This window comes from Bison bison, unplaced genomic scaffold (assembly GCF_000754665.1).
Source record: "Bison bison bison isolate TAMUID 2011002044 unplaced genomic scaffold, Bison_UMD1.0 scf7180017864370, whole genome shotgun sequence".
NCBI lineage: Eukaryota > Metazoa > Chordata > Mammalia > Artiodactyla > Bovidae > Bison > Bison bison.
Genome location: NW_011494942.1, coordinates 15,192,256 through 15,209,622, shown reverse-complemented (window position 1 = coordinate 15,209,622; position 17,367 = coordinate 15,192,256). Strand labels below are relative to the sequence as shown.

The 17,367-nt window shown below is 39.6% G+C and overlaps 1 protein-coding gene across 1 annotated transcript in view; it reads left to right on the top strand.

The window, feature by feature from the left end:
• The window catches only part of TMTC1 (transmembrane and tetratricopeptide repeat containing 1), a gene marked incomplete at its 5' end in the record, with an annotated part of 314,006 nt that overhangs the window by 21,224 nt on the left and 275,415 nt on the right, over positions 1–17,367 (top strand). The window contains 3 exons of the mRNA XM_010856048.1: positions 2,145–2,322; positions 10,194–10,267; positions 13,918–14,094. Of these exons, the coding sequence (XP_010854350.1) occupies positions 2,145–2,322; positions 10,194–10,267; positions 13,918–14,094 (429 nt within the window). The remainder of the gene's footprint in view (positions 1–2,144; positions 2,323–10,193; positions 10,268–13,917; positions 14,095–17,367) is intronic.

The following is a 17,367-nucleotide window of genomic DNA, read 5'->3' as shown; positions in this document are numbered from 1 at the left end:
GGACTCAGTCTCATCCTTCTCACAGCTCCTCCATCCTGTGCTTTCTTTCTTTCTTTTTTAAAATCTTATTTATTTATTTAATTTTGGCTGTACTGGGTCTTCATTGCTAAGCAGCTGCTGCTGCTGCTGCTGCTAAGTCGCTTCAGTCGTGTCCGACTCTGTGTGACCCCATAGATGGCAGCCCACCAGGCTCCATCTCCAGGCAAGAACACTGGAGTGGGTTGCCATTTCCTTCTCCAATGCATGAAAGCGAAAAGTGAAAGTGAAGTCGCTCAGTCATGTCCGACTCTTCATGATCCCATGGACTGCAGCTTACCAGGCTCCTCTGTCTATGGGATTTTCCAGGCAAGAGCACTGGAGTGGGGTGCCATTGCCTTCTCCGATTGCTAAGCAGGCTACTTTCTAATTTTGGTGCAGACGCTTCTCATTGTGGTGGCTTCTCTTGCTGGGAAGCCTGGACTTTAGGGATCACGAGCTTCAGTCAGTGGGCTCAGGAGTTGAGGCTCTCGGGCTCCAGAGCACAGGTTCAGTAGTTGTGGTGCACCAGCTTAAGTGCTTTGCAGTGCAGCATTTGGGATCTTCTCGGATGGGGGATCAAACTCATGTCGCCTGCATTGGCAGGTGGGTTCTTTACTACTGAGCCAGCAGGGAAGCCCCGTCCTGTGCTTTCTGATTCCCAGCAGCTCTCTCAGCGTGTGTAGGTCCTCTTGTCCTGGAATGGCAGGGATCCTGTTCTCCCTTCTTTAGCCGAACACACCAGTCCCCTTGTTCACGGCCCTTTCTTCTTTCCCTCTGAAGGAGGTATTTCGCACCAGGTTCCTATCTTCAGCACCTTGGAGTGTGAGCAGATGCATAGGTCTGCAGCACAGCTGTCTTGAGTTTTGCACTGAGCCCCTGGAGTTGGCCAGCAATTCATTTTTTTAAGGCTTAGTTGGGACCATGATTACTTCAGTGGAAATGAAAATTGAGTTGATTAGTGACTATGACATTTAGATTCGTGTGTCCAAATAAAGCTTGAGATGTTTAAAATTCTGTAAATTAAAGCTGAATCAACTCAAGTATTTAGAATATGCGTATGCCATTGCTAAAGTTGACTTTTAGATTCTCAGCTGTTTTTGGCAAAGCGGAGGTAGCTGTATAAGAGAAGCAGATCAAGAGTGTGAGGATAAAGATATGGAATTACTGTTTTGGTAAAATGGACTGGAGTCTAGATGACTATAGACAGTACCACTTAGGGTGTGTGTGTGTGTTCTCCCAAGAGAGTCATTCCCTATGCAGTTACATTTTTTTCTATAACCCCACAGACTTATTTGAGGACATTATGTCCTATTCTTAACATAAAGGCTACATTCAGAAGTCTCTCTGTGAAAGTGTTTAAAATTTTGAACAACAAATTTCTCTTCTCATTGTGGTTCTCTTTTTATTTTCTTTTTGTTGTAATCCTGGAATTCAGATTCTGAGATTCTATAGGAATTGATGTTAGAGAACATTTAATACAAATTCTGAAATGCTATGCTCATTCTCACCCTTATATTAATAATTTCAGCTACAGCTGGTAATGGTGGGTAGATGCCCTGGAGATGCTTTGTGGGGTGGTAATTAATAATGATTCCTTGTACATAATCTGGAAATTTGCTTCCTGGTAGCACTGTGGGTGAGAGAACACAGTTGTACTTGGTTTATCCCACCCTTGACCACAGGTGCCAGTTTCTTGGTCTGTTTCTCATCGCTGGTGACCATGGCTCCAACCTACAGCACTGAGGACTTACCTGTGAACACTCAGCTGCTTAGGAAGAAGCAAGAAGCAAGAACATTCAGCTGTTAGTGAAGCAAGAATTCTGGGAGGTGTTTGGACCAGCCAGGGAGTGAGGGAAAAAAGCGAGTGAGGGAAGAAAAGCATTCCACACCTGTCTGCCTTTTCAGTGAGGCCACCAAGTTTTCTGAAGTAATATCATATTGCATTTACAAAGATTTCTGCAGATAGAAAATGTTTTAGGTAGGAAAAAACTTATATACAGAGTAACCTGATAGTGGAATCATTTAAAATAATTAAATAACTTACCTTTTAAAGTGATGGATTCCCTTTGCTTTCCTTGTGCTTACCTTCTGTTTGTAGCTAATTTGGTTTTTATTTGTTGTCACAGGCTAAACATCTTTATGACTGGCATGGACCCATTCTACTTCCACGCAGTAAATGTCATTTTACACTGCCTAGTGACCCTTGTGCTGATGTACACCTGTGACAAAACTGTCTTCAGGAATCGCGGACTTGCTTTTGTTACAGCGTTACTTTTTGCCGTGCATCCTGTTCACACAGAGGCGGTGAGTGTCACTGAGACTCAATGAAATAATGAAGCACAAAAGTCATCTTTTTCTCCTCTCAAAACCATGTGAATTTAAAGCTCTACTGAAGTGTTTATATATAAATCATTCTGCTTGACAACTTTTCTTTTTAAATGTTCTAATGGCCAATGCACCTCCAGGACTTAACTGCTTTTCTAAATAACCACTGTCATTATTACAGGTAGTCATAAATGACCACAGTTCTTTATTTGTGGAAAATTTAAGTCCTAATGTGTTTTAAACAGCAAGGGGCATTTTGAAATACTTAGCATGCTGAGTTATTGTTCCCGCTCTATGATTTTTTAACCTATTCTTGCTCTGCTTAATATTTATAACATTCACGATACAGAACTCTTAAGTGCTAGGGTTGTTTAGTCACTAAGTTGTATTGGACTTCTGGTGACCCCATGGACTGTAGCCCACCAGACTCCTTGTCCATGGGATTTCCCAGGCAAGAATACTGGAGTGGGTTGCCATTTCCTTCTCTAGGAGACTTTCCTGACCCAGGGATCAAACCCATGTCTCCTGCTTGGCAGGTGGATTCTTTACCACTGAGCCACTAGGAAGCCCAACAGCTGGGGGAAGACCATAAAAAGTTGAACTGACATTCTTCAAATTAAACACACATTCAAGACTTACCAATAGTTTTCCAAGTTATTTAGTATGAACTGTAGTTATTTGGAGGATGATGAGAAATGGGTTTAGAAAGTATAGATCTGGAGTCCTATTTAAAATATGGGCTTAATCATGCACCAAGATGGTGTCATCTAGCCTGGCTTCACATCTCAGTAACCACAGCTGGTTTATTTTATGTATTGCTGAGGGTGGATGAAGACTTTCTAAGCAGTCCATGCCTACCACAGTTTTATAAGAATTGTCTCAAGAGTCACAGATTGCATCCAGGCATTTTCCTACAGTTCACATCCTACCGTTTACATCCAGACCTGAGAACCTGGGGGAAAAGTGTCAAGTTGATTCTCCTCTCCCTCTTCCCTTTTCAGTTGCCTTTTAATAAGGAATGTCTTGCATACATCAGAATCTTACTATGCCCCAGGGGTACAAATGGCACCATACAGTGAAACAATTTGATATATTGGTGTCAGCCACGTCTCCTCTAATTAAGGCATCATAAACCCAAAGTAGGTTTATGTCCTTTTCTGTCTATACATGTTTCTGTGAAGAAGGCAGCACTGTATTAGAAGTAGGGTAAGGTGGCCTGCAAGATGTTTATCATGGGGATGCATAATACTTTCATTTGATCTGAAGCAAGACGTCTGATTTGGCCAATTGGTTTGATGGTGAGGACTGGTTAGGCCATATGATGGACATTTGCCACAAACAAAATTCTAAATCTGTAAGCCCAAGGTTTTGACACAAGTATATTTAGAGTGATAAGGAAGAAAATTATTTTTATAAACAATTACGTTGTTAAGTGTAATTTTCCCAGTCCTTTCTGAGTATTTTGGACTGAACAAGGTGCCTGTAAGTGGAGGGCTGTAAAGTATACATAATAAGCCTTTGCAAAGTCTCAGTCAAGCCTTTTTTCCTTAGTTTTGAGAAACTATGAAAGCAAATGAATCCAATGACAGGTAACTTTAATGATTGGTACACTTCATTTATTTGCTTTCAACCAGGTTAAAGGAGAACCTGGAGCTGTCAGCTGATAGATCATTAAACATTATGCAAGATGATAGATCGCTATGATTTTGCAGATAACTTGGGTGTTCAAAGAACTGTCACTGCTGTAACATGGTTACTTCTGTCCTCATTTATGTGAACTGCTTTCAAATACAAAAGCTACAAATAGAATTGATGCCTCATGCTTCCTTATTCTAACAAAAAGTAATATTCAGTCATAGATAAATGAATTTATTAAAAAAGCCTACACCTATATCATTGAGGACTATTCTTTATTTAATAATTTTTATCATTTTTTTCTAACATACTGTATTTAGCAATTGAAAATAATACTAATTGGAATAATAATACAAAATTGAAAATTCAACAATTTTGAAAATTCAGAAAATTTAGGTGCTTTTGATCACAGGAACTTTAAAAAATTAATCTGATTATACATATATTTTTATTATAGAGTGAGATGATAAATAGAACATTTTAAAATGTAATTGCATAGCATATTAAGAAAAAAATGCTGAGGCGGAAATAAAATGGGAACATGATTTCAAGGGGAAAGGGCACGTGAAATGTCTCTCATTTAAAGAGCCTGTTCATATTTGTGTAAATGGAAGATGATGAACTTCAAACTGCTGTGGTATGTTTCAGGTTCATTTGGTACATTCAAAACAGTAATATTATGGCCTATTTTAAAATATCAATTTCTAAAATGCACAGGAAGTTAAATCCTTTGAAGTATTTAAAATTATGATGAAAAACTTTAGATATGAATTTTAAAAGATAAGAGTGATGCATAAATTTTCAATATTATTGTTGGATGAAGAGAAATAATCAAGGACCACTACTCCTCGCCATATAGAACATATGACACTGGGTCAATGGCAATGTTTTAATCTAAGCCCAATCGACTTCATTATGTTTCTGACAGTTTCTTAGATAGATTTGAAAATTCATGCTTAGAGGGTGTTGGGGAAAATTTGTGTAGGAAAGAACAAATGAGTAGAATAAGACCAGTCCTGATTCGGTGCTTGCAGAAAAGGAGAGCATAAAATTCAGTGTGATCATGAACTGATAGAGTTAGGTTGAAATCTAAGAAAAAGGGAAAATTCTGTTAGCAAAATGACCTTTAAGAAAGAGTTTCAACCAACTTTCATACTAATCGGGGAAAAAAAAATCCATGGTAACACAATTTTGGGGACAAAGCAGCCTGAGAGATGGACATTTATTTAGGGAAAAATTTTAAACTATTTGCATTTACAAGGAGATAGGGGAGGCATAAGAAAGTAAAGAAATTAGACCTACATAATACACTATACTGGAAAGTAAAATCTAGAGACCATTATTTAATTATAGATATTAGTTTAGGCTTCTAAAAAGGAGGACAGAGGAATAGTAAAAAAGAAATGTGTGTTATGAAAACAGTGATAAATGATTAAAAAAAAGAAAAACAGACCATAGTGTGGTGAAAGAATAATGTATATTCTACATTAGTAGAATATATCCCCTCTCTGTTAAACAAGAGTAAATATGGGACCATCAATTATGACAGGAAGGATAGTGGGTTTGAATTGGGGGGGAGGAAGGTTTAGTTTAAGCATGTTGATATGATTAACGATTTGTTTTCTTAATTATATAATCAACAAATTGTTAATGAGTACTTGTTTGGTACAGGCCCTGTGCCAGGTGCCAAGGGGATATGTGAATGGGCAGTGGGGTTCCCTACCCACAGTTTGTTCATAAGCCTGTAGAAAGCCAAAGAGCGTACACATAAAAACATACAAGACAAAGCAATATGTTCTAATAAAACTAGAATTTCAGTGAAGGAAAAATTATTTCCACCTTAAATAGAGATGAACAAATTAATTTATTTACTTAATTTTTCAATAAATATTTGAGTGACTGGAATCTAGTCAATCAATGCAGGGCTATACAGTGAATAAGATAGACTTTCCTCATTGAAAACCTTGTGATTCTTGGGTTTCCTGATAGTATATTTCTTGGGAAATTTATGGGTTTTTTCTTAACTCTGAATCATGAGAAAAATCAGTAGAGAAATTAGGAAAATGGGGGAAATCATTGAAATTATCCTATAAGAATTAAAACTTAAGTCATCACAGAGACATTACTGTTTGAAGGAATGCTCATATGTCAAATCAAAAACAAGAACAGGAAATGCTTACACATGGAGTTGAAGGTTAGGGTGAGCATTTCCAAGGCTGGAACAGAGTACTCGGGGAAAAATTGGTCGTGATCTAATCAGCATGTCAGCTTTCAGCTGTGGCTCTGTGTTAAGTGTGTGTTCCTGCTCAGTCTGACACCAGGAGAACTCATTTTGCAGATAACATAATTAATAACTTTGTACATATAGTATACTTCATACAAATCCTATGAGTGATAGTCCAAGAAGTAACAAGTTCTGGGGACAAATGAAGTCCTTAATTGGCAGTTTCCACTTGTGATTCTGTAAAGCTTGCTAAGAGAGCTGAACGTTACATTATTTGAATTCAACTCAATTAGGTTCACTGATGTTTTTCAAATGTTTAAATATTTCTTAAAGGAATACATTTCCCAGGTTACAACTACCCAATTGGTGATGGAAACCTGCAGCTTGAGGGCAAAAATAATTACTGTCCATCTCTGTATTGATATCTTTGACCGGTCTTTCTGTACTTCCCAGCACCCTATGGTTCAGCCTCCATTGTTGTGGAATCAGGCCCAAGGGGCTGCAACTTATTTCATCTTTGCTTTCTGTTGCTCACTGCTGCCCCCTTTTCAGTAATCCATGCTGTCATCACTTTGTCTTGGCTCAGTGGGTAAAAATCCTCCTGCTATGCAGGAGATGTGAATTCGATCCGTGGGTGGGTCGGGAAGACGCCCTGGAGAAGGAAATGGCAATCCACTCCAGTATTCTTGCCTGGAAAATCCCATGGACAGAGGAGCCTAGCAGGCTACAGTCCATTGGGTCACAAAGAGTCAGACATGATTGAGCGACTAAACACACACCCACACACACACACACACACACACACTCATCACTTTATGCCTTCCCAGCCAGAAACACCCACATGCTTACAGACCTCTCTTTCCTCTTCCTGGAATGCTGCATTCCCTTTCTGGCCCAGAATTCACATCTTCCTGTCTCGAGTTTCCTGAAGTCCTCTGTGCCTGACCTGTAAGTCCCAGTGAATACAACCAGCATTTCCACAAACCCTTCCTGGATCCTGCAGTCCAAATTAATCCCTTCAGTCTTCTGTGATTTCTCCCCTTTACAATGCATGCAGTTTCCTTGTAACTTCTTAATACCCTTTTTTGACTCCCCACCAGATACTAACTGCTTGGGGCAGGCTTTATCCCTCCAGCTGGCATAATACCTGGCAAAGAGGAGGCGCTTGGAAAATGTTTGTTGAAGGGAGTGATACATGTAATTACTGAACAAGATGACATTGACAAATTGACTTGCAGTATTTGGCTGGTCTGGACATATATTAGCTAATGACAGTCACTTTGTTTTTAAGACACTAGCCTTCTTGCCCCCAGAGACCCCAGCTTAACAAGGATGTAGAATAGGGGTTCAGTGACTGTGTGGGGGTTTGGAGCTGGCAGCAGAGTCTCGATGTTAGCGCTGACTTTTCAACACCCCTTCTGAGCTTCTGCTCCAAGGGACACTACATTCTTTATATCTGGGCACATCCAGCTGGCACATGCTGCTGTTGCCGCTGTTTCCCAGCAGAGCTAACTGACTACAGTTCAAGAAGCAGGGCTCCAGACGCCTTCACAGCGTTGGTTTCACTCACCTAGCTTGTGATTGCCTTGCTCCAGCTTGGTACTCCCACTACCGACTTGTGAATCTTGCTGTGTCTGAGTTGGCCACCATCAGTTGTGCTGTGGCAGCTGTCCCTCTGGGCCCAGATGCCTGGCCTCATCCCAGGACTTTGTTGCTGAGCAGCTGGGCTCTCTGTTTAACCTTCCAGAAGTCTTGCAGGTGATGCTGAGCTCAGTGCTCTAGGAGGCAGTGGTATAGAATGAGCAGAACTAGACTTCAGAAGTGAATCGAGTGCAGTTGTAGCTTTACAGACTGCGAGTCTGAGCCGGGCCTTGACACTGAGTGAAACCACACTGTCACTGCCTACTTCCCTCATGCATTCTGCCTGACGTGGCATGCAAGTTCCTTATAGATTAAGGGATCAATGAACAGCATGTGGCCTGACCAGCCACTTTAGGTAAGAGCTTTCAGTTCTATACTGCCAGTGAAATTCTTTGGCCGTGTCCAGGTTTCTCTTGATGTGGATTTGACTAGAATTTTTCTCAATTATGTGACTCGCTATCCATCCTGATGCAGGTATTTAATTGAATTATTTTTTTATTTAGATTTTAACTAATAGATATATTAGATTATCTAGTAAAGTTAACATAAAATATCACACATGTAAACTTCAGTGTAAAAAGATGATTTCTATACGTCACACAGGAAAACCTCAGTGATAAGAGTCTCCTTTCCTTGCTCTGCAGAGAAAAGGAAGACAGAAGGGCATCAACACCGAGTGGGCACTTTATATATTGGGTTGGCCAAAAAGTTCATTTAAAAACCCAAAGAACTTTTTGGCCAACCCAATATATCATTTTACTTATTACAGCAGTAACATGAGGTAGGGGGTGTAATAGTCATTTTAAAAATAACAAAACCAAATCTCAGAACTTAAAGATGACAAAGTTGAGTCTCACTCAGATGGCAAGAGGAGTCTATATTGAAGCCTTGGGTGGTCTAGCTCCATGTGTGTGTCATCACCTTTCCTTTATGACTGCAAAGTTTGCTCATTATTTGAGGATATTTATAGGTATATTTCCCAGAAATCTATTTTCTGCTATTAACTGTTGATTGATTCTTCAACACATCATGGGCTTCAGGTCCTCTGTGATTTGGGTGAAGCTGTTTTCTGTGCCTGAATGTCAAATCTGTTTATTTCTCTTGCAAACTCTTCCTCCCCATGTGAGCTTTTCTTTGAAACTTTCTTTTAACCATACCCTAGTTTTTCCTTCATAATTTTATTTCTTGGATTTAAAATAGTTAAGAGAAATGTACACGTTTTAAATAGTGAAATAATACAAATATTTATAAATAGGCATCTATCCCCCACCTGTCTTTCATTTCAGTCCCTTTCTGAAGTAACACATTGAAAACAAAATTTCAAACTTAAGAAGTGTAAAGACCATATTACTCTTTGTCCAGAGTCACCAGTTTTTAACCTTTTGCAGCATTTGCTTTATCATCCTTGCTTTCTTTCTCCTTCAATATATAGAAATATTTTTTATTTTCTGAAACATTTGATAGTAGGTTGTGTAATTCATGCTACTTTATACCTTAATAATTCAGTTGTGATGTGTATTTTCTAAAACCATGGTCATTAGTCACTGTTTCTTTTTAGCTTCTTTCTTTTTTTTTTTCTCTTTATTTTTCTAATTTTATTTTATTTTTAAACTTTATATAATTGTATTAGTTTTGCCAAATATCAAAATGAATCCACCACAGGTATACATCAATCTTAGGTTTGTAACAGTTACAAGTCTTCATTGTCTTTCTGTTATATTATTTATATCTTTAGATGTAATTAAAATTATATATTATGATGTATATAATGTTATTATATGTTATCAATGTGATATTTGTTATAATAATGTATACTATGTTGCATAATTATAGTATATATAAATTATAATATATACATATAAATTATAATATAAATATACAAACAACTTTATATTATATAATTTATAACATGATTTACATATATAGCATATTATATTAAAATTTAGAATATAAATAAAATAATGAAATATATGTAAGTACAATAATGTAAGAACATCTGAATATAAAATAGGAATTTATAATGTATATAGTATATTTGTAAGTATAATATATGTATGATATTGAAAATATGTTATATGTAATACTATATTATGATAGATTATGAGTTGTATTATAGTCAAGAAAGGTTAAAAATAAAGTTAAGCATGAAAATCTTGCCCCTTTCTTCCTATCTCCTTCTTTAAAATTATTCTTAAATGTTTAAGATAACCAGAAGTCATATATCAGAAATTGAAGAATAATGTGTTTTCTAGTGTACTGTTTCTTTCATTCCTCTAAAAACAAATACATTTCTGTTATGGGTCTCTGAGAAAGTGGTTTTCTAAGGTTTTTGTTTTTTCAAAATTTGTAGGTGGCTGGAATTGTTGGCAGAGCTGATGTGTTGGCATGCCTGCTGTTTCTTTTGGCCTTTCTCTCCTATAATAGGTATGTATGGCTAAGAATGCCCTTGTCTGTGTTTACAATCATGCTCTTCCCTGGGAGTTTCTGCTGTGTGTGTTTGTGTGAGCTTCTGAGCTCCTTCCTGAGAGAGGAGGGAAGCTTCTTGGCTGTGAGATAACCGTGAGCTTCCTGGAGACTTGGCATAGGAAACTGTCTCTTAACCAAAGACTAGGCTGTTCTGTTTTCCAGCCATATTCTGAACTATGTCATAACCTCTTAAAAGGACTGCTATCCCAGTGCTGGGAAGATAAGCTCTAGCTTCTTGATTTCTCTTACTGAGAATGGAATTTGAAATCAGCTCTGAGCCAAATTATACTGGGTATAGTCCTGTCTTCTATTTAACTATGATTTGTTTAATTTGTCCTTTTCATTTTGGTCTTAGTTCCCCCCTGCCTCTTTATTATACTCATTAAAGGAGCTTAAAGCTTAAAATGACAAGGCTGAATTGAAAGCACTATTTCTCAACTGTGATTTTCTAATTTGTACATCCTTTCATCAAAATACAGAAGCTTCTTGCTTTGTGAGACTGAAAAGCAATAAAACAATCTCCCATTATATTGCCTCTTTCCCCGCATGATGATCAGATTCTCACCTGAGTTGTGACATAGCCACATAGGCAAAGGGGTGGGCTAAAAATAGGATGTAATACACAATGGAATATTACTCAGCCATAAAAAGGAATGCATTTGAGTCAGTTCTGATGAGGTGGATGAACCTAGAACCTATTATACACGGTGAAGTGAGTCAGAAAGAGATAAATATCGTATTCTAACACATATAGACAGAATCTGGAAAAATGGTACTGAAGAATTTATTTACAGGGCAACAGTGGAGAAACAGACATAAAGAACAGACTTATGGACATGGGAAGAGGGGAGGAAAGGGTGAGTTGAATAGAAAGAGTAACATGGAAACTTACATTACCATATGTAAAATAGATAGCTAATGGGAATTTGCTGTATGGCTCAGGAAACTCAAACAGGGACTCTGTATCAACCTATAGGGGTGGGGTTGGGAGGGAGATGGGAGGGAGGTTCAAAAGGGAGGGGCACCCCACTCCGGTACTCTTGCCTGGAAAATCCCATGGAGGGAGGAGCCTGGTAGGCTGCAGTCCATGGGGTCACTGGGAGTCGGACATGACTGAATGACTTCACTTTCACTTTTCACTTTCATGCATTGGAGAAGGAACTGGCAACCTATTCCAGTGTTCTTGCCTGGAGAATCCCAGGGACAGAGGAGCCTGGTGGGCTGCCGTCCTTGGGGTCACACAGAGCCAGACATGACTAAAGCGACTTAGCAGCAGCAGCAGCATGGCTGATTCATGTTGAGGTTTGACAGGAAACAGCAACATTCTGTAAAGCAATTATCCTTAAATTAAAAATAAACAAAGTTTTAAAAAATCTAAAAAAAAAGAAAAGAATGTAATGGGGGCAGTGACTCAGTGGCTGGCCCAGATAAAGGGGGGACAGTGAACCATTGCCCTGCTTCATGGAGTGATGCCTAGTTAAGGATTTATAAACTTTGATCTTTGGGTCAGTTCATTGGCCTATAATCTTAGAAAACACAGTGACTGCAAGGAACACTGTTCTAAACCAGTGGTTCTCCATATGGGAGAAATTTGTCCATGTTGTCCCCAGGGACATTTGCAATGTCTGGAGATATTTTTGCTCACCTGGCATGTGAGTGGAGGCCAAGGATTCTGAAGCCTGTACGACAGCCCTTGTAACAAAGAATCATCTTCCCTGAGCTGTGCTGAGAATCCTTGTTGTAAACTAGCTTAGACCTTGGGTCAAGAATGAACTTAATTAAACCTTATAAAGTTTTGGTTTAAGAGCAAAACCTTTTCTTAATATAGGACCAAGCTTCTATCCTGGCTTTGTAGCCTCCCACTGCATTGCATGAGTGTTTGCTTAGTCGCTCAGTTGTGTCCTATTCTTTGTGACCTCATGGACTGTAGGCTACCAGGCTCCTCTGTCCATGGGATTCTCCAGGCAAGAATACTGGAGCGGGTTGCCATTTCTTTCTCCAGGGCATCTTCCCGATCCAAGGATTGAACCCGTGTCTCTTGGGTCTCCAGCACTGGCAGGAGGACTCTTTACCACTGTGCCACCTGGGAAATCCTCATGGCATTGCTAGTTATATATGAGTGTTGTGAAAATATTAAAAATGTAAACCCAAATTCAACAATTGTTTCCTGTTTACTCTGGTGTTAGAATAAGATTAACAATCACTCTTGAGTGTGAACTTGATCTCTCAGGCCTTTTCTGTGTGTTAATAAACTTGGGAATGTGAGTGGGTCTGCAGCCTATCCGTACCTGTGTGGTAAGAAGCCACATTGCTACAGCTTTCTGTTGTGCAGGTCATTCGCACTTTGAGTAATTTGAGGTGTCAACAAGCTTCGGAGAAAAAGCTTGTCTCCTACAAATTTGGAATATAATTTAGGCAGTTGTTCCAAGACATAACAATAACGGTGAGACGTCACAACTGCAGATGTATTGTCCTACCAAGGAGGGGGAACAAATTGGTGTGTCACCTGCAGAAGGAGCTGTGAGGTTTCTTGCTGGGGTGCCGATTCTGTTTTGTAAGATTAAAAAAGACTTTACAGCAACTGGAGGGTTTTAGAAAATCCCTGCTGGAAATTATGCTGAGAAAAAAAAAAGTTTTCCCTAAATATTCTCATGGAAAATATACTTAAAACTACAGATTAGAAACTAATACAACATTGTAAATCAGCTATTCTTCAATTAAAAAAAAAAAAACAGATCAGCCAGAAGAAAAGAAAAAGACTAAAACATCTGTATTTTCATCATATTAATGATGATTGTGTTTTGGTATCTATCCAGTGTTTTCTTTGTACAGAAACATATAAAACACCTTCACAAAAACAATAATAATAACGATGATAAACACAGGATGAGGCACAGGGAGGCATTGACCTGCCCCTTGTTACCTTGTTAGTTAACAACAGAGCTGTGATCTGAACCCAGGAAACCTGGCTCCAGGGTTCATGCATGTGGCTTATGCTGCTGCTGCTGCTAAGTCGCTTCAGTCGTGTCCGACGCTGTGCGACCCCATAGATGGCAGCCCACTAGGCTCCTCTGTCCCTGGGATTCTCCAGGCAAGAACACTAGAGTGGGTTGCCATTTCCTTCTCCAATGCATGAAAGTGAAAAGTGAAAGTGAAGACGCTCAGCCATGTCCGACTCTTAGCAACCCCATGGACTGCAGCCTACCAGGCTCCTCCGTCCATGGGATTTTCCAGGCAAGAGTACTGGAGTGGGGTGCCATTGCCTTCTCCGCATGTGGCTTATATTATTCACTTAATATATATTCACCTAAACATCTTTACATGTCACTAAGTATATCTCTATATACTAGCATTTTAAATTGCTTTTTAGTGTTCCTCTGTTATATACCATATTTTACCATAACTTATATGCTTTTATCTAAGTACCAAATTCAGCATTGTCAGTCATTTACTTTTTCCCACCTTTGCAAATTATATTCTTAAAGATATCTTTGCTCATCTACTTAGGATAAAATGAAATCTGCGTTGGATCTTACCTTTAAAAGGTGGCATTTCTTAGCAACCCATATTTCTTCTTGGAGTAAAACCATGTCAACTTTATTTTTCAGGAGTGTGGACCAGTGTTGTGTTGGGGAAAGTTTCCCTCCCACGGCTTCTCCCTTCTTCCTGCTGCTCAGTCTGTTTCTGGGGACCTGTGCAATGCTGGTGAAAGAGACGGGCATCACAGTGTTCGGCGTGTGCTTGGTTTATGATCTCTTTTCTTTATCCCACAATCATGATAAATCGTAAGTCATGTCAAAGTTTTGCTGTCAAGCAGTGCGTGATATGCAAAGGAAAATTACTTAAATCAATAGTTTTCAAATTTTCTTTAAAAAAATAGAGATACAACATTCTGTTAAATGTAACCTCATCTTGGGGGTTTTCATGGTGGCTCAGTTGTAAAGACTCCATCTGCCAACACTGGAAACACAAGAGATACAGGTTCAATCCCTGGGTTGGGAAGATCCCCTGGAGAAGGAAATGGCAACACACTCTAGTATTCTTGCCTGGGAGATCTCAAGGACAGAGGAGCCTGGTGGGTTGCAGTCTGTGGGGTCACAAAAGAGGCAGACAGGACAGAGCGACTAAATAAAAACAAACCTCACCTTAGACCATATATGCTGCTAAGTCGCTTCAGTCGTGTCCGACTCCGTGCAACCCCATGGGCGGCAGCCCACCAGGCTCCCCGGTCCCTGGGATTCTCCAGGCAAGAACACTGGAGTGGGTTGCCATTTCCTTCTCCAATACATAAAAGTGAAAAGTGAAAGTGAAGTCGTTCAGTCGTGTCCGACCCTCAGCGACCCCATGGACTGCAGCCTTCCAGGCTCCTCCATCCATGGGATTTTCCAGGCAAGAGTACTGGAGTGGGGTGCCATCGCCTTCTCCAGCCATAATATAGTAAGGCTTATTTCCTTAAGATAGTTGCATTGTATGTGTTCAGACTCTTCACACTTGTGTCAATGAGGATTATAAAGTTTTTGTGAGCACCAAATTTGGAATTGAAAAGTACCTATGCTAATTGCAAGTTTATATCACTAGATTGTTTTGCTTGTATAACACTGAGAAATCTTGATTCACACAGGAGAGTAGTTACAAATGGTAATAGTTTGTTAACAGCTTGCCTAGAATCTCTGCATTCACATAAGTGCTATCCTTCAAAGAACACTGCTAAATTGGAGTCTGTTTACTAGCTTGAGGGGTGGTGTATTTACCTAAATTTTGAATGGGGCGGTGGGGGGCGGGGGGGGGTGTTTTTGGAATTCTACAACAGACCAGTCTAAACCATACAGGAATAATTATTGCATATCATATTCAAGTTAAAGAGCAAGTTTATTTAGTAGCCTGTTTTCATTTAAAAAACTTAGGCACTTTCATATTGTCCTGTGGGTTATAGATGATAAGAATGACTAAGGCGTTTTAAAGTTCAGGCACATACTGTGATTTTCTTCCTCAGGATTTACTAACAATTTGACATGCAAACCCCATTTTTCAGTAATTATAAGGTCCTTACATTTGAACTTTTAATAAATGCAGCTGATTTATTCTCCGGCCTTGTCTGGAAGAATTTTATCTTTAAAAAAAAAATCCTGCCTTTTTATCCCATTCGCTACCTCTTTATACTTCTTGACACAAAGATAAGAGCAGTGCTATTGCATGTCAACAAGCTGAGAGGAGTCATTAAATTCTGATCACTTTCCTGCCTGGGCGTACTTGGAGATAATTTAAATAGATTTTAGTACTCTGTTAGGTCTCTCCGAATCTCAGAGGCGTGTAAAAGGAAGGAGCCTAGTTATCATTTTGACCCAAGCTTAAACCGGGAAAGCCAGAGGGACCTCCGCTTGGCTCATAGGAGTCCTCTTGACCCACCGCAGTAATTGCATTGCTGGCCTTCCTATCCGCTCCTCTGGCTCTCCATTTGCTTCTGCCTCCTCTTTGTGTGTACCACCTTTGCTCTGTGACAAGTGACGGGAGATCTTCCCCTCTGGTCCTGTCCAGAGATATTTTCACCTCATATCGACTGAAAAAAACACCCACACAACTTGAAAGTTGAGAATTGCGTTTTATTTGGGACCATTACTAAGGACTTATAACCTGAGAAAGTCCTCAGATAGCTGTAAGGGAACTGTTCCATAGAGGTGAGGGAGGAACTACGATATATGAGTTTGTGCTGCTGGGGGGAAAAAAGCCTATAGTTGAAACTCAAAAGAGTGCTAATCACAAAAAATCAGACATCTCAAGTTAATGATTTAGTGCTTTGCAGTATATTGAAAGATGCAAGAGTCTGGGCTCATTAAATTTTTCCTTTGATATGCATGTCAGCTGTCTAGGGTCAGTATCCTGTTTTTCTCCATTCTGAATTCCCTTAGGGTACACATGGGGCCAGCTTCAGTGGCTGATAATTTGATGGCAGGCAGCATTCTTTTGTGTATACTTATACTCGAAGTCTTAGCTCCTTTGGTCTTAGGACTCCGCAACACATGGTTCCTTATAGTCCTTTCTTCTTCATCTGGTCACTATTGAGCTAGGCTTTTTTCAAAGAGGATAATTATCTCTTTTAGTGCTTTAGTAATTTTCTTGACCTTCACCATACCAAACTGCTGAAAGTTCTATGAAAAAATAATAACTGCTGATATGTAGCTTGGAAGTTGCATACTTCATAGTTTATGGGGTTTTTTGGTTTTAGTAACTTTTAGCTCTCACAACCACCAGCATCTATGCGTAGGTGGAGGCGTTCTTTCTTTCCTGCATCATTTTATCCACCTGTTTAATGCATTCCCATTTTGTGCCTGGCCACAAATAAGACAGATAACATTCCTTCCCACAAAGGGCAGTGCTGGGGGAAGACAAACATTACGTAAGTAATTACATGAGGACCTGAGTACAGTCATGAACTTGGTAGAAAAGAACTGAGAACAGGTAACAAGGATTCAGTTCAGTTCAATCGCTCAGTTGTGTCCGACTCTTTGCGACCCAGTGAACCGCAGCATGCCAGGCCTCCGTGTCCATCACCAACTCCCGGAGTTTACTCAAACTTGTGTCCATTAGAGTCGGTGATGCCATCCAACCATCTCATCCTCTGTTGTCCCCTTCTCCTCCTGCCCTCAATCTTTCCCAGCATCAGGGTCTTTTCTGATGAGTCAGCTCCTCGCATCAGGTGGCCAAAGTATTGGAGTTTCAGCTTCAACATCAGTCCTTCCAATGAACACCCAGGACTGATCTCCTTTAGGATGAACTGATGGGATCTCCTTGCAGTCCAAGGGACTCTCAAGAGTCTTCTCCAACACCACAGTTCAAAAACATTAATTCTTTAGTACTCAGCTTTCTTTATGGTCCAACTCTCACATCCATACATGACCACTGGAAAAACCATAGCCTTGACTAGATGGACCTTTGTTGGCAAAGTAATGTCTCTGCTTTTGAATATGCTATCTAGGTTGGTCATAACTTTCCTTCCAAGGAGTAAGCATCTTCTAATTTAATGGCTGCAATCACCATCTGAAGTGATTTTGTAGCCCCCC